Source organism: Thalassophryne amazonica, chromosome 20 (assembly GCF_902500255.1).
Source record: "Thalassophryne amazonica chromosome 20, fThaAma1.1, whole genome shotgun sequence".
Lineage (NCBI taxonomy): Eukaryota > Metazoa > Chordata > Actinopteri > Batrachoidiformes > Batrachoididae > Thalassophryne > Thalassophryne amazonica.
The window spans coordinates 19,724,563-19,751,356 of record NC_047122.1 but is presented as its reverse complement, the minus strand read 5'-3'; the positions used below and the strand labels follow the sequence as shown (position 1 = coordinate 19,751,356).

The 26,794-nt window shown below is 39.4% G+C and overlaps 1 protein-coding gene and 1 long non-coding RNA gene across 2 annotated transcripts in view; one reads left to right on the top strand and one right to left on the bottom strand.

The window, feature by feature from the left end:
* Positions 1 to 26,794, top strand: part of rxrba (retinoid x receptor, beta a) — a 97,784-nt gene that overhangs the window by 48,489 nt on the left and 22,501 nt on the right. Inside the window, exon 9 of the mRNA XM_034161371.1 lies at positions 6,739 to 6,830. Within this exon, the coding sequence (XP_034017262.1) occupies positions 6,739 to 6,830 (92 nt within the window). The remainder of the gene's footprint in view (positions 1 to 6,738; positions 6,831 to 26,794) is intronic.
* Positions 926 to 20,139, bottom strand: LOC117502328. Its single transcript, XR_004558272.1, has 3 exons — positions 19,229 to 20,139; positions 16,760 to 16,764; positions 926 to 936 (listed from the first exon to the last, which is right to left on the bottom strand). It is a non-coding gene; the product is annotated as an uncharacterized LOC117502328 (long non-coding RNA).

The following is a 26,794-nucleotide window of genomic DNA, read 5'->3' as shown; positions in this document are numbered from 1 at the left end:
TACTTTTTTGGCACATTCCACTGTTACAGGAGTTTTTTTCATGGAAAGAGAAGCGGAGGGATGCGCCACGGAGCCGTTCATGGCGCGGCACAAAACCACCTCTGTGTTGGTCTCACAGACGGCTTTGAGATGGCTTTCAGACGGCTTTCGGTGGTTTTTCAGTCGTGTGACTATCCGAGAAATTGTGGATGAGCCTGGACATGCCAGAACATGTCCTGTGAGGCTTCATCACGGCGTTGTTTTATGCCATGCGGCTCTGCCGCATGTCTATCTCAGAGTGCCGAAAAAGTGCTGATGTCCACGTCTTCCGCAATTCCTGTGCTAGTCAGACGACGTCCCGGATAAAACACAGCGTCCAGTTTGGAAATGCACGGCACATTCCACTGCTACAGGAGTTTTTGTCATGGAAAGAGGAGCGGAGGAATTCCGCGTGTCGCGACAGAGCTGCATGGCGCAAAGCAACGCCGTGATGAAGCCTCACAGGACATGTTGTGGCATGTCCAGCTCATGCACAATTTCTCGGATAGTCACACGACTGAAAAGCCGTCTGAAAGCCATCTGAAAACCATCTTGTGAGACCAACATGGAGGTGGTTTTGCGCCGCGCCATTAGCGGCACGGTGGCGCATCCCTGCGCTCTTCTTTCCATGAAAAAACTCCTGTAACAGAGGAATGTGCCGAAAAAGTGCTGATGTCCACGCCTTCTGCCTTTTTGTGGAAGTCAAACGACGTCCATGATCAACAAAGCCTTCACGTTGGAAATGATCTGGTTGATTCAGCGGGGTTTGAGCCTGACGATCGGGGCTCGGAGCGCAGCGCGCTCTCAGCAGCTGTGGGCGGTCTTTAAACCGGCTGGAGCACTCCTTAATCTGTGTAATTCCCATAAAATCGTCCCTGAAAGCCATCTGAATTTTCCGAATGGTGTCCACCTGGAGGTCTCTCACAGTTTCTGGAAAAAATTGATGCAGCAAAGCTCCAAATCGTTCAGACATTTATTCACAATAAAAATCCGACGAGACGGGTGGACCACTGCTCACCCAAAGCCTGCTCACAGGCGAATGACGCAACCGACAGGCGTGAAAAAACCCACGCATGCGCACGAAGGTTCAAGCTTGGCTGATGCAATCACACGTGATTCAAATCCATATGGTTTTTGAAAAAAATAAAAAGGTCGGATACTTTTCTAACAGACCTCGTATAAACTTTTCAAAGCATATCATTCTGTTTTCAAAGAAGGTATAGCTGTAGACAATGGGCTTAATATTTATATTGTTTGATGTTGAGTTACTGAAGCTGGTTCTTCCGTAAAAGAACAGAGATGGTTTTAATATTCTTGAATCTGATTTTACATTTACTAAGGTATAATTGTTGTATTACAGATGTAAAGTGAGTGACATTTTTCTTTTTTCTTTTTTTTTTTTTTGTTTGTTTGGGGTGGGGTGGGGAGTAATGTCTGGTTTAATTTCTGTTAATATTGTAATTTGTGCTGCAGCACAGAATGAAGAGACATGTTAATCAAGTCACTGAGACTGGGATTTGTTGATACACGTGGACAAAATTGTTGGTACCCCTATATTCTTTGTACACATTTTAATATATGGTCTAATTAAATGCAAATAAAGCATTTTTTCAAATAAAAATATTTTAAAAAATGTCCAAAGTATCAACAACAACATAACAAAATGCTTTCATAAAGTCAAAAAAAAAAAAACTGATATAGTATGTATGCTGGACATACACTCAACAAAAATATAAACGCAACACTTTAAATAACACTGGTTATTTTGGGGGTAATTTTCAGTTCAACTTTTTTTAAAAATGGTACCAGTTTGTTCCCCATATCATGATTCAGAATATATATACACTCAACAAAAATATAAACGCAACACTTTTGGTTTTGCTCCCATTTTGTATGAGATGAACTCAAAGATCTAAAACTTTTTCCACATACACAATATCACAGTTTCCTTCAAATATTGTTCACAAACCAGTCTAAATCTATGATAGTGAGCACTTCTCCTTTGCTGAGATAATCCATCCCACCTCACAGGTGTGCCATATCAAGATGCTGATTAGACACCATGATTAGTGCACAGGTGTGCCTTAGACTGTCCACAATAAAAGGCTACTCTGAAAGGTGCAGTTTTGTTTTATTGGGGGGGGGGGATACCAGTCAGTATCTGGTGTGACCACCATTTGCCTCATGCAGTGCAACACATCTCCTTCGCATAGAGTTGATCAGGTTGTCAATTGTGGCCTGTGGAATGTTGGTCCACTCCTCTTCAATGGCTGTGCGAAGTTGCTGGATATTGGCAGGAACTGGTACACGCTGTCGTATATGCCGGTCCAGAGCATCCCAAACATGCTCAATGGGTGACATGTCCGGTGAGTATGCCGGCCATGCAAGAGCTGGGACATTTTCAGCTTCCAAGAATTGTGTACAGATCCTTGTAACATGGGGCCGTGCATTATCCTGCTGCAACATGAGGTGATGTTCTTGGATGTATGGCACAACAATGGGCCTCAGGATCTCGTCACAGTATCTCTGTGCATTCAAAATGCCATCAATAAAATGCACCTGTGTTCTTCGTCCATAACAGACGCCTGTCCATACCATAACCCCACTGCTACCATGGGCCACTCGATCCACAACATTGACATCAGAAAACCGCTCACCCACACGACGCCATACATGCTGTCTGCCATCTGCCCTGAACAGTGTGAACCGGGATTCATCTGTGAAAAGAACACCTCTCCAACGTGCCAAATGCCAGCGAATGTGAGCATTTGCCCACTCAAGTCGGTTACGACCATGAACTGGAGTCAGGTCGAGACCCCGATGAGGATGACGAGCATGCAGATGAGCTTCCCTGAGACGGTTTCTGACAGTTTGTGCAGAAATTCTTTGGTTATGCAAACCGATTGTTTCAGCAGCTGTCCGAGTGGCTGGTCTCAGACGATCTTGGAGGTGAACATGCTGGATGTGGAGGTCCTGGGCTGGTGTGGTTACACGTGGTCTGCGGTTGTGAGGCTGGTTGGATGTACTGCCAAATTCTCTGAAACGCCTTTGGAGACGGCTTATGGTAGAGAGATGAACATTCAATACATGAGCATCAGCTCTGGTTGACATTCCTGCTGTCAGCATGCCAATTGCACGCTCCCTGAAATCTTGCGACATCTGTGGCATTGTGCTGTGTGATAAAACTGCACCTTTCAGAGTGGCCTTTTATTGTGGGCAGTCTAAGGCACACCTGTACACTAATCATGGTGTCTAATCAGCATCTTGATATGGCACACCTGTGAGGTGGGATGGATTATCTCAGCAAAGGAGAAGTGCTCACTATCACAGATTTAGACTGGTTTGTGAACAATATTTGAGGGAAATGGTGATATTGTGTATGTGGAAAAAGTTTTAGATCTTTGAGTTCATCTCATACAAAATGGGAGCAAAACCAAAAGTGTTGCGTTTATATTTTTGAGTGTTTTTATTGGCACCCTTGAATGAATTTACAGTAAGTCGTCACTTTTATAGCCTATTTTCTTTAGACAGGTCAGGGGTGAACACATGAACATTTTCAAATCACTAAATATGTCTTGGACTTCATTTACTTCCATCTTTAAGAAATGCAAACAGTATTGTACTGAATGGTAAATCTGAGGAGGCAGTTCTCAAAAAGTGAGTGATATTTTTTTTAGTTTATGAACGCATTTTGTCTTGTTCTTGTTGCCAAATTACTTTGGAGGTTGGATGTACTGCCATATTCTCTGAAACGCCTTTGGAGATGGCTTATGGTAGCGAAATGAACATTCATTTCACAGGAAACAGCTCTGGTGGACATTCTTGCAGTCAGCATGCCAACTGCACGCTCCTTCAAAACTTACATCTGTGACATTGTGCTGTGTGATAAAACTGAACATTTTACAGTGGCCTTTTATTGTGGCCAGCCTGAGGCACACCTGTGCAATAATCATGCTGTCTTATCAGCATATTGATATGCCACACCTGTGAGGTGGGATGATTATCTCTGCAAAGGGGAAGTGCTCACTAACAGATTTAGACAGATTTGTGAACACTATTTGAGAAAAATGTCTTTTGTGTATATAGGAAATGTTTTAGATCTTTGAGTTCAGCTAATGAGAAATGGTAGCAAAAACAAAAGTGTTGCGTTTATATTTTTTTCAGTGTATATAAATAGTCATTATAATTACTATCATTAACTCGCGCACTGCCCTCGTAGAGTGCAAACCTCCGCCAACACTAGTTTCCAATTCCACAAATTTTTACTTTGGAAAAAGTCAAAGTCCTGTTAGAAGTGGCTTTTTATAAGCTAAAATATAATACAAAATATAGATCAAAAGGGCTTTTTAATGTTAAAATCAAATATCCACTAAATCCACAATATGAATCAGATGCCGGTCAAACTTAGTCTATTCGTTGAAAGTCCCAGTTTGCACGTCATTATCATAAATGAGAGTGATTGAGGCACTTTTGATTGAGTTATAATGCAAAATGTGCACCAAATGGGCTTTTCAATATTAAATTCAAAGGTCCACAAAATTCACAATCCGGATCAGATCCGGTGTCGCAGTCTGTGCAGTTCCCCCTTCTGATCAGTCCCCTGCCTTCACTACGCATGCGTCATTTCGGAGTGTCGGCAGCAGTTCACCTATTATCACCTTGTTTCTGCTTAAAACTGCACTGCAGTCATCATCTGTCTCAGCGACAGATCTCTGAAGCTTTTGTGCAACAATCATTTACAAATAAATTCAGCATTATTTCACAATAAAAGACAAGGCGCGACAACAGTGCATCTGAGTCTGACTCTGAGTCTGACCCTGTACCGATCAAAGGGTATAATGTTACTTTTAACCATCAGATGACAAAGTAAAACTTCTTAACCCAGTTTTAAGCAGAAACAAGGCGACAATCTGTTAATCGCTGCTAACGCTCCAACATGACGCATGCGCAGTGGAGGCAGGGGGACAGATCAGACTGCAACACCTGGTTTGCACACGCGCAGACTAGTGTAGAGGATTGCTCAGACTAGGGGAGTGCCAGGACCCTGTCACCAGATCAAACTTTTGTCAGGCAATAGTGAGTGCCAGTCTGCACCGCACTTTCAAATATGAGAGTGATTAGGGCATGTTTGATTAAGATGTAATGTAAAATACACATTAAACTAGCCTGTTGCCCGTGGGGATCCATGGGCTCTTGATTAAGTAGTGTTTATAAAATACATAGCTGACATTTTTCAAGGGTGGTAATAAATTATGCAAAGTTTCTATAATGAGTTGGAATGGTGTGTGAGTCCAGAATGTTTTTAGAAGAAGAACTCAACCCTTTTCTTTCCTGTTAATTTTGTAACTTTTTAATGTAAATTTACTGTCTTAATGTTTTTAGAAATTGTTTAGGTTCTTGTTATCATATATGGAAAGCATTCCAAACAGCAAATGTCAGCTCTCCCCAGTTTCTCTGTGATTGAAGCCACGCATGCACACATACATGCACACAGAGGCCACTTGGCTATTGTAATATAGATGGGGATTTCAGTGTTAAATTTAAATGGCCAAAAAATCTGTAATATGGATCAGATTCAGATCAAACTTCAGTCGATAAAGGATACCATCTTACATAACACTCTCAAATATGAAAGAAATGGGATATTTTTTGACAGTTGTTCAATGTTGAAGATAGGGATTTTTCCAAGATTTTTTTCTCACTTTGACCTGTGGATTGAAAATTTAATCAGCTCTTGCCTATCAGGATATGAATCTTCAGTAAAAAGTTCATAAGAATATATGAACAATTATTAACAATAATTAACAAACGAGCGAAAACACAAGCTCCTCCAGCTTTGTTGGTGGAGGTAATAGCAAAGTTGTGAATTTTTGGTCACAAGGCCTCCCAAACTAGCAACAAAACCACATGATTTATACTCCAGAAAATACAGTACATAAAATATAAGGGTACCAACAATTTTGTCCATGTGTGCAGCTAATGTTTTAAAAATGTTTAAATGTTAAAATACACCAGGTTTGAGACTGTAAACTTCAACAAGCAAGACATTATGACTTATTTATGGAGTTGCCCCCCCTCCCCCATGCCTTTGTGGATGAGTTAAATGTTCAGATTTTTTTTGTGTTGTCAGTCATCATTGAGACTGTGGCATGAGGTCAAGGTGAGAGAAAACCTGTTTAGATGGAACAAAAAAGAAAAATTGAAAATCAAGTGGTTTTTTTTTGTTGTTGTTGTTGTTTTTAACTTTTGCCAGTGGTATGGTTCTATATTTGAAGAAAAATAACATTATTTGCATTAATAAACAGAAGAGACTACTTGGGGTGGGGCGTGGCTTATGTCAAAACATTATTATGAACTAGGTAAATACACAATCAGTCACAGCTAAAATTTATCACCTAAATCAATTTGTTGCCAGTTGTTTTTGTTTGTGATTTTTGTTTTTTCTTTCTTACTTTCTTTCTGTTTTTGGGGGGGTTGGGGGGGGTGGGTGTTGGAGGTGTTGTCTGCAGACCAAGCAGCCATGTTCTCACTTGTTGGGACAGTTATTGCAGTGAATGCTGATCTTCTAAAACTGTTTATTATCAAGCCTGAACCTCTCTAATTTTGTTGTTCTCCCCCCACACACACTCCCTTCCCTTGTCTCTTCTCTTTTTCTAAACTGGTTTTCTCTTCTTCCTCTTTCCCTCTTTCTGTAAATCTCACCTCCTGTGTCCTCTGCAGGGTTTTGACAGAGTTAGTGAGCAAAATGAGAGACATGCAAATGGACAAAACGGAGCTGGGTTGTCTTCGAGCCATCATCCTCTTCAACCCAGGTACCCACATCTCTCACTCGCCCCTGAGTTATTTCAGTTTACCTTTTGATGCAGAGTCTTGTATCATTTAATTGCCAATTTGAATTTAAAAACTACCACATGAAGATAGTTTTATTTTGTTTTTAGCGTTTGAATATGTGCCTCATCATCATTGTTCTCAGAAAGACGGCACAATGCATGAATCAGAATATGAGTTATGCCAAGACCTCAGTAGATTAATGAGAACAGGCTGGAGTGCCCCCATGGAGCTTCTTCCACTTTGAAATGATTTGGGTTACAGTTCCAGATCTTTTTTTTTTTTTTTTTTTGTCTTTTTTTGGGAAGAACACATTAAAAATGTGGAAAAATATATGTATGTAAAGGTTAATGTTAAAGTACAGTGAATTCCTTAAATGGGTGATTCTTTAACTACGGGCACTATTGGCCTTGTAAATGTAATTTCCACGACATCATTGCCTTATAATATAAAGCGCCTTGGGGCAACTGTTTGTTGTGATTTGGCGCTATATACATGTGCTCTGATGTCACTGTTTATCTCCATAGAAACTACCCAAACAATCTTTCATACAAACTGTTTAGGGACATTACAGTGTTGTGGTGGAAATTACGGCAATAGTGTGGGACAACTACATTTTGTTTAAAAAAAAAATCACAACAGTTGTATGACATTGAATACCCCAATTATGTTTTGATTATTTTACTGATATTTTATTCAGAGATATTTTAAAACATTAAAAAAACGTTTCTTTACCATTCATTTTTATCATTGAAGATCAAAAGTCTGGGTGTGGGACAAGCACAAAACGGCAATATTTGCATATAATGATGCTGAAAAAAGGTGAAAGTCATCATAGACTACTAGAACAAATTTCTTAACACACTTTCATTGTAAAGATAACTATAAAAGTGTGAAATTTCCCCTTTTTTCTGTTTTTCATACAATATGATCAAAGGACATAATAAGTGCCCATAGTCTAAGAATCACCCAAATATAATGTTCACCTGTATTGCTGTTAGGATGGCTGCAGTAATTCTTTAGATAATAAAAATCTTTCAGACCAGTTTGCTGTTTTAAGGAATTCTTTAGTCAGTTGAACTATTAGACAAGATCTTTCAAGTGTGGGACACGCCACATTCTGTCTTCTGACATGCTGTTTGTCTGCATGCTCAGGACATTTTACACACAGTTAATATGTCTAAAACTTTTGAAAAATAATGAAGACTGCCTAACGCATATTTATTAGTATTGTAAGATTAGTGCTGTCAGGCAATTAAAAATTGTATGTAATTAATTACAAGGTTTGTGATTAATTCATCTAAATTAATCGCATTTAATTCCATGTATTATTAGTAGTAGTAGTTGTTTTGTTTGTTTTTTTGAGAATATCACCGCTCAAATTGCAAAACACAAACAGGTGCTTAGAAAAAAAATCACTCTTTAAAACAATTACAGAAACATTTTAATTTAGGTGTGTGTGTGTGAGGGATGCAGAGCGATTTTTACTTTGCATATCAAGGTCTTGCATGTGGTGGTGGTGGTGATTAAATGATTCAGGCAAAATTAGAGAATCTGAGGGGCATGGGTTATTTCTGGTACTTATGTCACAGAGGTGTTAAACTGTGACATAAATTCATCTCAGACTTGTGGAACTTTGGAGATGTTGGACATTAACCACTAAACATGAAAATGTAAAAGACTGATTGGCAAAATATGATCCCTTTAATAATTATCTTATTGGATCCACGACCATTTTATACACTTATTTATATTATACTTTATTTATATTTATTTATTAATACTTGATCCACAATGTTTTTCTTCCAGATTTTAGACTGTTTTAAGTCTGCCAATACTCCATGAGGCTGTTATTTAACGATTGTTAAAGCTGAAAGAGGGCTAATAGGGAAGCGGGTAAAAGTGTCCTGACACTTGCACGACTTTGATGCACACACTGTCGTGCAGGAGAGAAAACCCGTCTTTAACGGGTGTAGGCTGAACGTGAGAGGGGCGCTGGCGCGTGCAATTGCACAAAGAGAATTTTGAAATGTTCAAAAAAAATCTTTCATGCATAAACGTCGTGCAACGTGGTGTGATCTGCTTGCCAATGCTACGTGCATTTTGTCAAGTCGAGTAAAGAAAAAATTAACCGCAGCTCGTCTGAACGATTATAACGAGATGTTAAATCGATCACAAACATACTTTTACAGCTGCACACAAGAAGGAAAGAACATGCAACTGTTTTACCAAGACATGACAATGTAAACATGACATAATTACCTTATGGTCCCCTGTGATTCAGGAAGCGATCGGAGGTGTTTTCAGCAGCCAACTTGCAGAGAAAATGATTAATCCGCTACGAAACCTTTTTGCTGTGAGGCAGCAGTGCTAACCACTAAGCCATTGTGCTGCCACATATTATTTAGACATTACTCTTTTGGAAAAAAAAAAAAAACAGCTGGCCACTTGAATTTTCAATCGGGGGTCAGAATTTAAAAATTATCCAATCATATTGAAACCCATACCACCTTGTTTGGCTGATAGAGTTATTTAGGGCTGCAACAAACGATTAATCGATGAATCTGATGGGGTTTTGACATGATAATCGATTAATTGGATTAGCGGGGAATTTTTTAAAAATGTGCCAGGGAAACAATTTTTCTCTCCTTCCATCACTTTATTTAACAACAGAACATTATTGAAAACTTAAAATACTTGAAAATCAACAAATCGTCAAATGTGCCTTGGTTGTTGAAATATAAAATAATAAAGAATAAAACAGTTTATAATAAAGAACAAAAATAATGATTTTCAAATGGCATTGCTTTATCAAAGTGCTGAGTTGCCATAAAACAATATTGAAACATATAAATGTTATAAAATATATGGTGAAAAAAGAGGTATTTTTGTTGCTGCAAATGAGCAATTAGCATAACCAGTTAACCATAAAACCTAAATCAAAAACTGTAGCCTGACTCATTATATGTGCAACATTCTCTGTATAACTTATAACTATGTGGTCATTTCACAATGACACATGCGACTCATGTCTATTTCTCTAAAATTGTATTGTAGCATTAATAGTTATTATTACTATTGTTGCTGTTATTATTAATATATAAATAAAATTAATTAAAAAATATAATTTGTAATACATTTGACTCTTTTACAACAACAAATGGTGAGCCATTAATTATTATACAGAAAACAAATGCACAAACATGCTGAAATGCCAGCAGCTTAATGTTAACTTTAACATTGAAAACGCCATAGACATACTAACATGTTAGCATCGGCGTTAGCATAAAATACATCTATCAACTGTTTCATAAGACAGTTATGAAACTGTTTCCATAACAGGTCACTTTAACATAAAAAGGTAAATATTCCTCACAGACATATGTTCTTTAGGGTTTTAGTGGGGAAAAATTAAGATAAAACAAATGAAACCAGCGAAGCAGCAGTTCGAAGCACTTCTTCATTGGTTCAAGATTCAAAGCACAGGTCGGTTGATTATAACGAAACATTTGCGGTAAAACAAAATTATTTAGCAACTAATCGATGACTAAATTAGCAGGAAATGGCAAAGCTTCTGGGGAAAACCTGGTCTTGTTAGGAGAGACGGCATCCATCCCACTTTCGATGGAGCAGCTCTCATTTCTAGAAATCTGGCCAATTTTCTTAAATCCTCCAAACCGTGACTATCCAGGGTTGGGACCAGGAAGCAGAGTTGTAGTCTTACACACCTCTCTGCAGCTTCTCTCCCCCTGCCATCCCCTCATTACCCCATCCCCGTAGAGACGGTGCCTGCTCCCAGACCACCAATAACATGTAAAAATATATTTAAGCATAAAAATTCAAAAAGAAAAAAAATAATATAGCACCTTCAACTGCACCACAGACTAAAACAGTTAAATGTGGTCTATTAAACATTAGGTCTCTCTCTTCTAAGTCCCTGTTAGTAAATGATATAATAATTGATCAACATATTGATTTATTCTGCCTTACAGAAACCTGGTTACAGCAGGATGAATGTTAGTTTAAATGAGTCAACACCCTCGAGTCACACTAACTGCCAGAATGCTCTTAGCACGGGCCGAGGCGGAGGATTAGCAGCAATCTTCCATTCCAGCTTATTAATTAATCAAAAACCCAGACAGAGCTTTAATTCATTTGAAAGCTTGACTCTTAGCCTTGTCCATCCAAACTGGAAGTCCCAAAAACCAGTTTTATTTGTTATTATCTATCGTCCACCTGGTCGTTACTGTGAGTTTCTCTGTGAATTTTCAGACCTTTTGTCTGACTTAGTGCTTAGCTCAGATAAGATAATTATAGTGGGCGATTTTAACATCCACACAGACGCTGAGAATGACAGCCTCAACACTGCATTTAATCTATTATTAGACTCAATTGGCTTTGCTCAAAATGTAAATGAGTCCACCCACCACTTTAATCATATCTTAGATCTTGTTCTGACTTATGGTATGGAAATTGAAGACTTACAGTATTCCCTGAAAACTCCCTTCTGTCTGATCATTTCTTAATAACATTTACATTTACTCTGATGGACTACCCAGCAGTGGGGAATAAGTTTCATTACACTAGAAGTCTTTCAGAAAGCACTGTAACTAGGTTTAAGGATATGATTCCTTCTTTATGTTCTCTAATGCCATATACCAACACAGTGCAGAGTAGCTACCTAAACTCTGTAAGTGAGATAGAGTATCTCATCAATAGTTTTACATCCTCATTGAAGACAACTTTGGATGCTGTAGCTCCTCTGAAAAAGAGAGCTTTAAATCAGAAGTGCCTGACTCTGTGGTATAACTCACAAACTCGCAGCTTAAAGCAGATAACCCGTAAGTTGGAGAAGAAATGGCGTCTCACTAATTTAGAAGATCTTCACTTAGCCTGGAAAAAGAGTCTGTTGCTCTATAAAAAAAAAAGCCCTCCGTAAAGCTAGGACATCTTACTACTCATCACTAATTGAAGAAAATAAGAACAACCCCAGGTTTCTTTTCAGCACTGTAGCCAGGCTGACAAAGAGTCAGAGCTCTATTGAGCCGAGTATTCCTTTAACTTTAACTAGTAATGACTTCATGACTTTCTTTGCTAATAAAATTTTAACTATTAGAGAAAAATTACTCATAACCATCCCAAAGACGTATCGTTATCTTTGGCTGCTTTCAGTGATGCCGATATTTGGTTAAGACTCTTTCTCTCCGATTGTTCTGTCTGAGTTATTTTCATTAGTTACTTCATCCAAACCATCAACATGTCTGTTAGACCCCATTCCTACCAGGCTGCTCAAGGAAGCCCTACCATTATTTAATGCTTCGATCTTAAATATGATCAATCTATCTTTATTAGTTGGCTATGTACCACAGGCTTTTAAGGTGGCAGTAATTAAACCATTACTTAAAAAGCCATCACTTGACCCAGCTATCTTAGCTAATTATAGGCCAATCTCCAGCCTTCCTTTTCTCTCAAAAATTCTTGAAAGGGTAGTTGCAAAACAGCTAACTGATCATCTGCAGAGGAATGGTCTATTTGAAGAGTTTCAGTCAGGTTTTAGAATTCATCATAGTACAGAAACAGCATTAGTGAAGGTTACAAATGATCTTCTTATGGCCTCAGACAGTAGACTCATCTCTGTGCTTGTTCTGTTAGACCTCAGTGCTGCTTTTGATACTGTTGACCATAAAATTTATTACAGAGATTAGAGCATGCCATAGGTATTAAAGGCACTGCGCTGCGGTGGTTTGAATCATATTTATCTAATAGATTACAATTTGTTCATGTAAATGGGGAATCTTCTTCACAGACTAAGGTTAATTATGGAGTTCCACAAGGTTCTGTGCTAGGACCAATTTTATTCACTTTATACATGCTTCCCTTAGGCAGTATTATTAGACGGCATTGCTTAAATTTTCATTGTTACGCAGATGATACCCAGCTTTATCTATCCATGAAGCCAGAGGACACACACCAGTTAGCTAAACTGCAGGATTGTCTTACAGACATAAAGACATGGATGACCTCTAATTTCCTGCTTTTAAACTCAGATAAAACTGAAGTTATTGTACTTGGCCCCACAAATCTTAGAACATGGTGTCTAACCAGATCCTTACTCTGGATGGCATTACCCTGACCTCTAGTAATACTGTTAGAAATCTTGGAGTCATTTTTGATCAGGATATGTCATTCAATGCGCATATTAAACAAATATGTAGGACTGCTTTTTACATTATGCAATATCTCTAAATTAGAAAGGTCTTGTCTCAGAGTGATGCTGAAAAACTAATTCATGCATTTATTTCCTCTAGGCTGGACTATTGTAATTCATTATTATCAGGTTGTCCTAAAAGTTCCCTGAAAAGTCTTCAGTTAATTCAAAATGCTGCAGCTAGAGTACTAACGGGGACTAGAAGGAGAGAGCATATCTCACCCATATTGGCCTCTCTTCATTGGCTTCCTGTTAATTCTAGAATAGAATTTAAAATTCTTCTTCTTACTTATAAGGTTTTGAATAATCAGGTCCCATCTTATCTTAGGAACCTCATAATACCATATCACCCCAATAGAGCGCTTTGCTCTGACTGCAGGCTTACTTGTAGTTCCTAGGGTTTGTAAGAGTAGAATGGGAGGCAGAGCCTTCAGCTTCAGGCTCCTCTCCTGTGGAACCAGCTCCCAATTCAGATCAGGGAGACAGACACCCTCTCTACTTTTAAGATTAGGCTTAAAACTTTCCTTTTTGCTAAAGCTTATAGTTAGGGCTGGATCAGGTGACCCTGAACCATCCCTTAGTTATGCTGCTATAGACATAGACTGCTGGGGGGTTCCCATGAGTGTTTCTTTCTCTTTTTGCTCTGTATGCACCACTCTGCATTTAATCATTAGTGATTGATCTCTGCTCCCCTCCACAGCATGTCATTTTCCTGGTTCTCTCCCTCAGCCCCAACCAGTCCCAGCAGAAGACTGCCCCTCCCTGAGCCTGGTTCTGCTGGAGGTTTCTTCCTGTTAAAAGGGAGTTTTCCCTTCCCACCGTCGCCAAGTGCTTGCTCACAGGGGGTCGTTTTGACCGTTGGGGTTTTTTACGTAATTATTGTATGGCCTTGCCTTACAATATAAAGCGCCTTGGGGCAACTGTTTGTTGTGATTTGGCGCTATATAAATAAAATTGATTGATTGATTGATTAAATTAGTTGACAACTATTTTAATAATCGATTTTAATTGATCAATTTGATTAGTTGTTTCAGCTCTAGAGTTATGGGGTAAAAACAACAAGAATGGTGACAGAGTTCAGTTTCAATTTTTACAGGAGTCAAAAGTTAGTTACTTCAATTTTGGTAAAAAGTGGTGCAAATTATTGGTTGAGCTAATAGGGTTAATAAATGGAATAGTTTTGACTGTTGAATGTTTGGTTTGCAAAGTAAAGGGCAAACAATGTTGACGTCCATTGGATTCTATGATGTCACATAGGTTACGTTGTGACATATGTGACCCCGTAACGTGACAGCTAAGCATGACACATGGTGCAAACTGTTCCTTTTTCAAATGCTATTAACTCAACCAATAGGCAGGGGTAGTGGCCAAGTAGTTGGTGCGCTTGGTTTCAGTGTGGAAGGTTCCCGGTTCCAACCCCACCCCTACCACATTTCTCCATGTAATGTGGAGTTATGTCAGGAAGGGCATCCAGTGTAAAAATTGTGCTAAATCAACATGGAGATCGACCTTGGTTCTGCTGTGACGACCCTGAGTGAAAACAGGGAGCAGCCGAAGAGACTTACCATTAACTCACCCAATAATTTGCATCACTTTTTATCAAAATTTGAACAACTTTAACTTCTGACCTCTGTACAAACTGAAATTGACCTTGGTCACCATTCTTGCTGTTTTACCACATAACTCCTTAAAAATAGTCATAGATAGTCCAAACTGTGCCTTTTTGGAATATTTATGATCAGACAAATAATGTGGTATAGGTTTCAATATGATTGGATCCTTTTAAAATTTTGACCCCTTGTGTAATTTTTCATTTGACCCCTCTACTTGGCTGCCTATTGAAAATTCAAGTGTAGTTGTTTGTTTTTTCCTTCCAAAAGAGTAAAATGTCTAAGAAGTATTTGTGCTAAATGTGCTGCCGCTTTCACCGCTTTCTTTTGAATGATTCATATTAAATATTCTGTTATTGCTGTACTATGAAGCTGAACCGACGTTCACACACAAAACCCCACATTTGTGATAAAACAATGACAGTTACAAAAGCAAGTTGTTTTGGTATGAAAAGTATTCAATAAATATTTTGCATACTTGTATCACTGAGAAGCTTTTATTCCTCAGGTTGGAGAACATCAACACATTTAAATGATATACCAGGTTGTTTTAACAAATTAGAATTTTTTTTAACAACTATAAATGTTGCTAAAACAACCTAGTGTAAATAGGTTCCATTATATCACAAACCATCACTTTGATTTTGAACTAATCAAAGATATGAGTGACATGTAAAATTTTGGGTTTTATACCATTTTGAGGTCTTTGTGGAAGGCAGATCACACTAGATACACCAAAACTGCTAACATTTCCAAACTCTACACCAAAGGTTCATCTGGCATGAGCAGTCTCAAAGCTGTGAGGCATATAGCGAGCTCATTTTTTTTATTGTGTAAATTGGTAGAAAACACCATTTTCACGATATGTGAAAAATTCACAAAAATTTCCAAAGACTGTAACTTCAAATGTTTGCAAGATATAGACCTAATATTTGGCATTTCACCATAACCTTGTAATATGAATAACATATTAAACTGACAGAACAGAGCGGAGGGGTGACCTGGGAGCCTCTGGATGACTTGAGATGGAATGAGCCAACAGGAAAATGTACAGCTTACTTTGAATTTGAGGGTGATGATTGTAGAAAGAAAAGCTTGTTGAGGGTCAGATTAGTCCAGAATAAAGCAGCAACGGAGAACTTTTAAAACTGTCACGCACGTCATTGCATGACACGGAGTTACAGAGATGCAGCCGCATAAATCAGGCTCTAAATAATTAAATAATCATAAATTTATGTAAATTTGCCATCTTAGCTATTTTTAGATTTATTTTGATAGTACCTGTACCTGGTTGGTGTTGCTGTATGTGGTTTGAAAGATTTAAAAAAGAAAAATGTTGAACATAAAAGGTTCATTCATTTCAGCACATTTGGCCTCAAAATGGCGCATCTGGCGGTAAAGGGACCCCTAAGCTGCGGCAACCCCACCATCATGATTTTTTTTTATTTTTTTATTTTAAGGGCCACTTACATCACTGATAATGTTAATTCTTTATATCTCACTTGAAGATGCTAAGGGGTTTGTCCAACTCCAGCGAAGTGGAGCTGCTGAGGGAGAGAGTTATGCATCCCTGGAAGCATACTGCAAACAGAAATACCCGGACCAACAGGGCAGGTACACATCCAAGATCAGCCCCACACCCACACATGAGCAAAGCATGCCAGCAACATACCAGGTCAGCATGATGATGACATCATTGAAGCTCAGAGCAGCTGATTTTAACACAGAAGTGGGAGGAAAAAGTCTGTTTTTTAAATTCAGTTATTTGCAGATTTGTTGACAGCTGACAGCATCTTCCTCCTTCCCTCTGTTGTCCAGGTTTGCAAAGCTCCTTCTCCGGCTCCCAGCACTGCGCTCCATCGGCCTAAAGTGCCTGGAGCATCTGTTTCTTCTTCAAACTGATAGGGGACACGACCCACTCGACACTTTCCTGATGGAGATGCTGGAGGCTCCTCACCAGCTCACCTAAATCCTGCCAGCTTGGCTCTGGTCAGGATCCGATGCACAGCCAGGTATTACCGGGATGCCTCCTGGTGTCGGTCGTTGGCTCTTGTTGAGCCTCACTAACTGCAGCACCTGCTTGATTTAAAAGTACAGACTCTCACACGCAGGCACCCACGTACACATTCACACAGTCACGACTAACTCTTACGGACGATCACACGCAGATCACATCCTCGTGCAGCAAATCTAAGCTGAGATGAACAGTATGCGTAACACTTTTTCCCAGTTCACCACTTTTCCACCCAGGGTTTCAGACTCCAGGAATAAATCCCCCCCCCCTTTTTTTTTTTTTTTTAATAGCGTAAACGTCTTAGTTTGAAGTTTTCACATCTTCATCACACAGTTGCTTTTGTGTTACCGGTAAGCTTCCCCTCTTTCTACTTGGGTTTCTTCGTTAACACGCTAGCTACAGCTCTGTATTTTATCCATCACTAGCTAGTTAGTTATTCATGTATGATTTTTATCTTATGGTGCATAACATTTCAATCATCATTCATCAGACAGACCATCCCAGTGAGCTCACCCAATCTTGAAAACTTTATATATATATATATATATATATATATATATATCTTCATTCTGAAAGTTGTTTGAGTTTTTATTTTGAAGTACTGTACTCATGTAATGAGAGCTTTTTCCAAGGCATTGAAATCCAGGAAAAAAAAGGGGGTCGGGGCATTTTGTTGAACAAACTAACTTTGTCCCCCCACCCTAATGCGCACAGCAGGCTTTGTAAGACAAGAAGAATGACTTGAATTGTATTTTTATTTTTAATGTTTTGATTTTAACATCTTCTCTTCTTTGGTTATTGATTGGTATTTCAAATAGTTTGAGGCTCACAAGCTTATGTAATGCAAGATAAAAAATGTCTCTTTTTTTGTTTTGTTTTCTCAACCCCCAAATCCTCCCTTTGCTCTGGTGGCCATTTATGCACTTTTGTAAGTTTTAAACTTTGTGAATGTTTTTGTTTCTTAAGATGGCCATCTATTCTTTGACACCTAAGATGACTTTGAAGGTACTATGTGTAGAATTTGCAAAAAAAAAAAAAGGATGATGAGCTTCACAAGTTCAACACATAAGCAGTAATTTCTAATTAGTGTAAACATGTTTTCTTTCTCTCTCTCTTCAGAAAATGATGTACTCTGGACTATTGTCTGTATCATTGGACACCCTGTACCAGAAAAACAAAAGCTTATAAAGCTCAGAATAATAACTGAATAACTAAAAGTAGGAGGTTTGAAGAGCTTCAGTGTTTCCTTTTATTATAAAACACTAACCAGTTTGAGAGGCACTGCTTTGCAGTAGAGATGCTGCACAGTATGTAATTTCCTTAATGGTGAGAAGAAGAGATAATTACATTAATCAATCATTTTGTTTGATTAATTTCACTTCACCAGCAGGTATGAAATTTGACTTTTTAGCAATGATTTTCATTTTTAAAAACTGAATATCCGTGTTATGCAGGCAGAATGGGTGTGACAGATTAGTATTTTTTTTTTTTTTACATTGTACTGATCAAATCTACATTAACAAAGTATTGATAACATGTGCATCCTTCGCCAGCCTGCTGCATTTTTACATCACTGCCAAAGCGGGCATCGCTTATCAAGACAAGCATAGAGTTCAGTTGATATTGGACAAAGTTTTGATCCATGTTCTTCTTGTTTGCCCAACACAAAAACCTATATATGTATATTTATTGGAACTCTGTGACTTGTCAATCTTCCAACGGTTACTGGTTGCTTGTTGTTCTTGAATTGCCAAGGACCTGTCATGCACCATGTTGTGGCCGTGTAATGAATGAGCAATTTTTAAGTTATATCCTACAGTCAGTGTCAATATGACGGGAAAAAAAGATGGTCAGAAACAACACGATTAGCACCTTAGCAATGTCGTCTTACTCTGTGCAGCCTTGATGCAATGGCCTCATTGCAGAAAATGCATAGTTCCTACATGCTAAATACTGAAGCTCTTTTTTTATTTTATTTATTTATTTTTTTGGTCGGGCAGGGGAGTAAAATCAGTGGACTCCCTCCTAGTGGCCATTGGGTGTAATGGAAACCAGGGCTAAAGCACACCTCATGCTGCTTTTGCACCATAGTCTGACAATGTTTCCTGTTTTTATAAGTCATCAGGTCAATTTTAGTCATGAACCATTGATGATTGTAATTGGAAATTTTGGGCAACTTCAAAACTGCATGAAAAATTCAAATGCAGCTACAGATGGGATGATTAGAATTCATAAGCAAAATGAATGAAAGCCTCTGAACAGTATGTTGCTCAGCAGAATACAGGGGTGCAGATTAAGATTTGTTGACATTATTGTTAGAGTATTTAAATGATGTTGAGGTTCTGAGCTGTATTATTAGTAACCACATTTAGAAATGAAACATGCATTTTGTAGTTCTACAGGGAAGATGTGCAGCTGTTCTCTACCAGGTGCTAAATAACTAATGTGGTCTTTTATTTTTAAGAAAATGCAACATAATGCAAACTTAACAGTATGCAAGAACGCAGACAAATCACCAGCCGTTCTCCAGTCTAACAGGTCTGCTGACACAGCTGGAAACGACAGGAAGTGTACGAATAGTGGATTTTCAAGTCTGAGTACAGTATGTGGGGAATTAGCTTCCTGCCTGTGGGTTATCAGACTTCTTTTTAGAGAGGATTCTTTGCCTCCCCTCATGTTGTGTGTGTGGAGGGATGTTGGATGACCTGTGAGACAGGTGGTTCTTTTTAACCTGGTGTAAGCGTAGGCTTTTGCTTCACTTGTTTGGCAGCTGTGCATACGCACAGTCAACTCAAAGCGGTGTTGTCCAGCTCAAAGCAGTTCTAGAAGAATCCAAACACAGGACTCAGTCTGACTTTTATCCAAAACCCTTCTTCAGTTCGTACTGTTTGAGGGAGCAATTATGGCATTGATCGTGTGGTAGCCACCAGTAAAGGAGGGTGTGCAGGTCAGCGACTTCACAACCAGTTCAGGTACCAGAATAGTTCTTGGATGTTCCTTAATTTTTTGATTTGTCATCTCTTCCTACATCATTGCATCTTTGTTCTGTGGTTTGGTAGTATGGTAGGAACTGATGTTTGGGATCACCACTCTAAGCATAAATGCAGTATGTGCTGTGGATTGGTCCTAGGACTGAAATGGATTAGTTCAAGTCTGCAATTTTTGAGATTCTGGATTGGCTTAGAGGTCTGTCTGCTGGTCTGTTACACTTTCCCAGCTTGTTCACAGCAGGTCTTCTACCAAGAGTTTAATTAAGAGTTGCCATACCTATGATGTGCACTTTTTTGGGAGGGTAGTCTGACCCCAGTATGTGTGACGGGAAGGATGAAATAATTACTGTGCATCTGGAAAGTATTCACAGTGTAGGAGTCCACTTCACTTCTTCCACATTTTATGTTACAGCCTTACCCAAAATGGGTGAAATTCTTCTTCCCCCCCCCCCCAGACTTCTACTCACAACACCCCATAATGACAACATGAAAAAAGTTTGTTTTTGAAATTTTTGCAAATTTCTTAAAAAATAAAAAAGGACTCACATGTACATAAGTATTCACAGCCTTTGCCATGACTGGGCAGGATTTGGAAAGGCACACACTTGTCTACATATAAGGTCCCACAGTTGACAGTGCATGTCAGAGCACAAACCAAGCATGAAGTCAAAGGAATTGTCTGTAGACCTCTGAGACAGGATTGTCTCAAGGCACAAATCTGGGGAAGGGTACAGAAGCATTTCTGCTGCTTTGAAGGTCCCAATGAGCACAGTGGCCTCCATCATCCGCAAATGGAAGAAGTTCAGATCCACCAGAACTCTTCCTAGAGCTGCCCGTCTAAACTGAGCGATTGGGGAGAAGGGCTGTAGTTAGGGGGTGTTAGGGAGGTGACCAAGAACTTGACGGACACTCTGTCAGAGCTCCAGCATTCCTCTGGAGAAAGGAGAACCTTCCAGAAGGATAACGATCTCTGCAGCAATCCACCAATCAGGCCTGTATGGTAGAGTGGCCAGACGGAAGCCACTTCTTAGTAAAAGGCACATGGCAGCCCACCTGGAGTTTGCCAAAAAGGCACCTGAAGGACTTTCAGACCATGAGAAACAAACTTAATGAAGTCTGATAAAGCAAAGTCTGAACTCTTTGGTGAGAATGCCAGGCATCATGTTTGGAGGAAACCACGCACCATGCCTACAGTGAAGTGTGGTGATGGCACGATCATATTGTGGGGATGTTTTTCAGTGGCAGGAACTGGGAGACTAGTCCTGATTGAGGGAAAGATGAATGCAGAAATATACAGAGACATCCTGGATGAAAACCTGCTCCAGAGCACTCTTGACCTCAGACTGGGGTGATGGTTCATCTTTCAGCAGGACAATGACCCTAAGCACTGTTGGGGATTTTCCTGCTGGCTGATCCCCTCCCGGTAGTTTAATGTGGGGAACAAACTCAGAAGACTCAAAGACTGAGAGGAAAAGGACTTCAAATTCAGATGTTGCTTTAAAAGATGATGCCTTCACTGAACAGAGAGTTGCTGCAACACCTTGCAAACCGCCCTCACACAGAACTCTACCTACGTCTTCTGCTTTCGACCCCGCACCCAGATGGGTGGGCCATTGCCCTGTGTGGATCAGCAGAACTATGTGATTAGTTGAAAAGTGTTGTATTTGACAATTATTTGCGGGTGACCTGCTCATGTTGTTTATCTGAAACGGTATGTGTAAAAGCAAAACTGTTCTGTGTGGTGTGATAAGCCAAGAACAGTATGCATCATGGCGTCTGTTGCCCCAGAGGAGATATGAGGTTATCAAATAGACCAAGGACAGGGTCATGAGACATACTGTCCAACAGCACACAGCCAAGAGGTCAAAGGAGTGGCAACTCCCTGAATGTCCATAAGTGGCCCAGCCAGAGCCCAGACCTGATTCTGATTGAACATCTCTGGAGAGGTCTGAAAATGGCTGTGCACCAATGCTCCCCATCCAACCTGATGGAGCTTGAGAGGTGCTGCAAAGAAGAATGCGCAAAACTGCCCAAAGATAGGTGTGTCAAGCTTGTGGCATCATATTCAAGAAGACTTGAGGCTGTAATTACTGCCTAAGGTGCATCAATGCATTGAGCAAAGGGTGTGAATACTTATGTACGTGTGATTTCTTAGTTTTAATAAATTTGCAAAACTTAAAAAAAAACTTTTTCATGTTGTCATTATGGGGTGTTGTGAGTAGAATTTTGATGGAAAAAATGAATTTACTCCATTTTGGAATACGACTATAACAAAATGTGGAAAAAGTGAAGCGCTCGGATGCTCTGTAAGATCTCATGTTTTAAATGTTAAAAATACTAGTCATACAGTTTTATAATTAAATGCCAATATTCAGGGCTGATTTATCAAAAATAAAATTGCCATATTTGCCTGTCGGAGGGCCCTGGGCCACACATCAGCCCATCCACTTTTTTGAAGAAAATTGGTTAAACGGCCACCTGAAATTAAATAAAATTAGATGGAATACATTTAATGAATGAGAAAAGGACAAAATTGGACACAATCGGGAGTTATTTGTGTTTTTGGGGGGGGCGTTGTGATGAAGTTAGAGATTTTATTGAAACTGGCATTTCGATGTCCATGATATTTGCCATGCTCGTGCATCAGCCCACCCCCTCTTCAGGTAGAATTTTGTGCGGAGAGCCCTATTAACTTGTGATCCATGGAGTGGATTTCATAAGTGGGTGCAATTCAGTGCAATTCATTAAAAAAAAAAAAAATCTGTTTTTTGCTGCCTCTTGATCAACCAATATACCAATATAGTAAACATGCAAAACAAACAAAAGAAAAATCACTAGTTTGTCTTCGCAGATAACTCTTAAAAACCTAGAGGAAGAGGTCTTTGAATGCATAATCCTTTACCTTGCGATTCCTCACCACCAATAAATACATTCGCGTTCACTGACCCGCTATATGCAATCGTTTTTTTTCGTTTATCTAAAGTAATGCATCCATTGTAGCATCATTAGCATAAGCCTAATATTATTATTATTAAGCCCCATATATTGAATTTAGTTTGGATATTTACCATTACAACAACCTGACAAAATGGTGAAGTTCTCTCAGAAAGTTTCGTAAACCAGTATTCCACAAAATTAAATCACTTGACTACCATTTGTGCTTTCACAATAAATGTCTGTTTGCTGCCACAATAACGTTGTTTTTAGTGTGAAGCATGTTTTGAAAATAAGTTGGAAAAAGGCCGGTTGTCATCTGTCTTTTACTCGTCAGCTTTTCTGTCGGGGTTAAAAAGAGACATTATGGTTGTAGTTGGTCTGTTTAGAAACAATCAGTTTTTATTATCTTCTGAATTTAAGTCTTCTTATGAAATCAAATGAATATTAATTATTTTTTAAAAAAGAATGGTGTAAATTCAACATATACAGTATTACAATTTGCATATGTGTAGGCTGTTTAAAAATAATCATTCTGAAGCCGTGGGGGGGTTTTGTGAGAAGCTGGCTCTGGTCCAGAGTTTGTGAACGTGGACATGCCGAGAATCTGTGCAGCTTCACCTGCTGAGGTTGTTTTCACTGTGTGGTGCAGAAATTATGAACGGACGTGCCAAGCTGGATACGGCTGGAACTTTTATTTCAAGTCAGTAAAAGCTTTTGATAATCATTCAGTCATCAGGTAAAAATGCCAAACATTCTCTGGGTGCTTTAGTCTGTTTTACATCATTGAAGAGTGAAAGTCTTTGGACAAAACAAAATAACTGCATTTGATGCTGGACTGTGAGTCTGTTTCTCCACTGTCTGAAAACATGAATTAATCATGGGACAAAAACAAAAAGTTGTGGACGTTCTCTGCTTTGCTTCACCTTCCAAGGCTCCATTGCTTACTGATGAACTTTGAACTCGCCTGAGTGGGCGGGCTTTAGGTTTGATTAATTAAACGGTTCTTGTTTGAAGAGGATGTGAAGTTTTTCCTGGGACATTAATTAGTGAGCCGTGAGAAGAAACTCTGCCATGTGTCCCTCTTCTTCGCTTATTTTACTTGACGGCAGGGCAGCGGCGATCTCGGCCGCCGCCTCCTGAGGCGCCAGATTGCACTGCGCTGCCAGCCGATGCAAGGTTGTGCACTCGAGGCAGACGCATGCTGTGACCTTTTGACTGTGTAGCAGTATTGTTGTCGCCGTATTTGTTACATTTTCTTTCTTTTTTTAATTAAGACATATTGTTTATGAAATGGATCGCAGGCTGTGACTGAAGAATTGACGTTTGGGTTTGATGTCAGGGTCAAATCTTAAGGTTTTGGTGGATGAGGAGCAGTGTGTGAGCTATGCAGCCTTGAAACCAGCCCTCACTGGGTTACTTATCACTGCCAACACGTGTCGGATGGGGTCATTTCTAGAAAGGGGGACCGCTCAGTACTTGCTTGTGATGTATTTTATGACTGTTGTGTACTGAAGAAGGCCTCCAATAGGAATGCAGTGACATTTTGTGTGCTCGCTACTTTATCACTTTTAAAACAAAAGCTTAAACTTGGTTTTCATTCAACTTAATTTCAACCGTAGGTTCCATGCTTTTTAATTGTGGACCTGTTGTGGGCTCGCTCATGTGCGGCTAAAGCTGGATACTGCCACCAAAAATTTGTGGGAGGCGGGGGGGGTCAGTTTTGACCAGAAAGGAAAAATCGGCTCCAAATCCAGAATCGGCAGCTTTGAGCAGGAGCCGATTTAAATCTGTGTTGAAACACTGCAGACATTTGCTCAGTGATTTTAGTTTGATGATTTTTGAAGTTCTGAAGTGGGTAAGAAAAGGCGGGCAGTATCTGGACTTCAATCGGTCCACATATTGAGATGGAAAATCAAGAAAATCCTATTTTACCGTCGACCTAAAATCTTCTTCCTTACTTGTTTTCACCTTTTTAAAAGTTCTTTTTTCTCTCCAACTTTTATATATTACAAGGTATTAAATACAAAGACTGCATAAAAACAAACAAACAAAAAAAAATGAGAACAGACGCTGTGCACTCCCCCAACCCCCCCCGTGTGTTCCTTGTCCTCTTTGTACTCCATCATACACGTGCAGCTGATTGTGTGCTTCTGGGATTGAAAGAAGGAAAAAAAAATCTGAATAATTGTTTTCAGTCATGAATTCTGAATCTTGTTTCTGTTTGTTGTATCATGTCAGAGTAAAAGTTTTAATATTGTACCCTCAGTTCTTCTCTCTTTTTATTCATCCTCTCCAAGCTGTCTTTGGGTTTGTACAAAACAATTCCCTTTGTTGAAAAGATAATTGAATTGCTACAGGCTGAAAATTCCGCTCATTTTCCTTCAGACTCCATGTTAAAACGCCTCCTTCCAGCTGTTTAACGGAACGTTCCGATGTGTCCAGGAGAAATGAGGGCTCTCAGTCCAGCAGGACCTCAGGGCCCAGACTGACCACTGGCACTGCACTCCCTCCTCTGAGCCCCTAGAGGGAGCACGATCCTCCATGTCTAGGCTTCTGCAGCTCTTGTTGCTCCACCCACTGCAGCTGTGCTGGCACCACCTGCCCTCCTGCCACACTGACCAATGAGGAAACAGCAGAACTGAAGATACAAAAATTTATAGGTAATTTCACCCTTTGAGTCCTTTTTGCTTAATCTGGAGGGAAAAAATTAGGATGTGTAAATTGAAGTTTTTCTCACTTCGTCTGTCCCTGCCCCCATCAGTCTGTCTCTGCCCACGTCTCTGACTAAGCTCCTTTTGATCCTGTAGGTGCTGCATTAAAAAACAGTTTATGTGAAACTATCAGCATGTTTATCAGAACTTACTGTCTGAAACCCTGATTGTAACTAAACCAATAATGAAAAGTCGTTTTTACAGCAAGCTCGATTTGTCTGTCAGGGACGCTTACAGGAACATTCCAACTTGCCAAATATTTTGTAGAAAATCGGTTACAAAGAAATGTAAAGAGTCTGACCCCTGTGTAAGTGTGAAGAGCAGACCGTCCTCAAAAACTGCAGAAGGACACGAGTGAAGGAAGCCACCAAGAGATACTTTTAGGTGGTCGTGTCAGCGACTTAGTCTGGAGGTTGGTGGTTCCATTCGGTATGTGGACCACTACTGTTTTTGTGTGCACTCGGACAGTCGCTTTGTCTTGTTTCAGTTCATCTTAATTTGTGGAGCTGGATCTACTTACATATTTTGTAGTTACAAAACTTTAGTTGGTTTGGGAAAAGCTTCAGCGAAAGATGATTTTCCTGATTAAGGAATCCTTCATTTCAGGTTCCACTGACATCTTGACAGTTAAAAACCTGAACATATTCAACTTGGTGGCCTAAAAGCTGAATCTTCAAATTTGAGAAACTGAAATTTTGTTGACACTTTAACAATGTGAATTGATGTTTTAAAATATAGATTCTTAGTTTTTGTTTCCACACTAATTGAATTAATGAATAGGTTTGTTCTCTTTGATCCACCAAACCTGACAAATCTTTTACTAAGGAAGTCAGGTCTACAAAGTTGTCCTGTTTTTTTTAATCATGTTAATGTTTAATGTTTTCCTGTAGCACCAGCAGCTGCCAGCAGAGGGAGCCAGCAGGATAAATCACGTGTCATTTCGAGGTATTAAATGCACAAATTGTAGGACTGAGTTGCAAAGTGTGTGTGATGTTAATCGTAAATTATTTAATGGGTCAGCACAGATGCCACAGAACATTATTTTTAAAGAAATCAGTTAATCAGGGTTTTTTTAATCCAGAGTGTGTCTGAATTGCACCATCTGGCTTATCTTTCTCAGATTCCTGTGCATGTCGTATCTGTCTTTTCCTTTATTTATCTGGCCCATCTTTGAAGCTGATTCCCCAGACAAAATAGTCTCCCGACAGCTCTAGATGCAGTCAACACACCAAATAAGACTTCAGCTGTCTCACAATGTAAAACATTGAAGTGCATTTAGAAAACTAGAAGCTTGATTTGAACACTTGAGTGCTGCCAGACAAGTGCACTTTTTGCACAAATCTGCTGCCCTGCAGTTTTAAAGAGCCCTCCTCTTTAGAGAGGTAAATCCTAGTGCTGAGCAACAAAAAATAATAAAATTCGGGTGTCCATGAAATTCCCAGGCATGCATGGTCATCCTTGTATTTAGCACCTCCGGA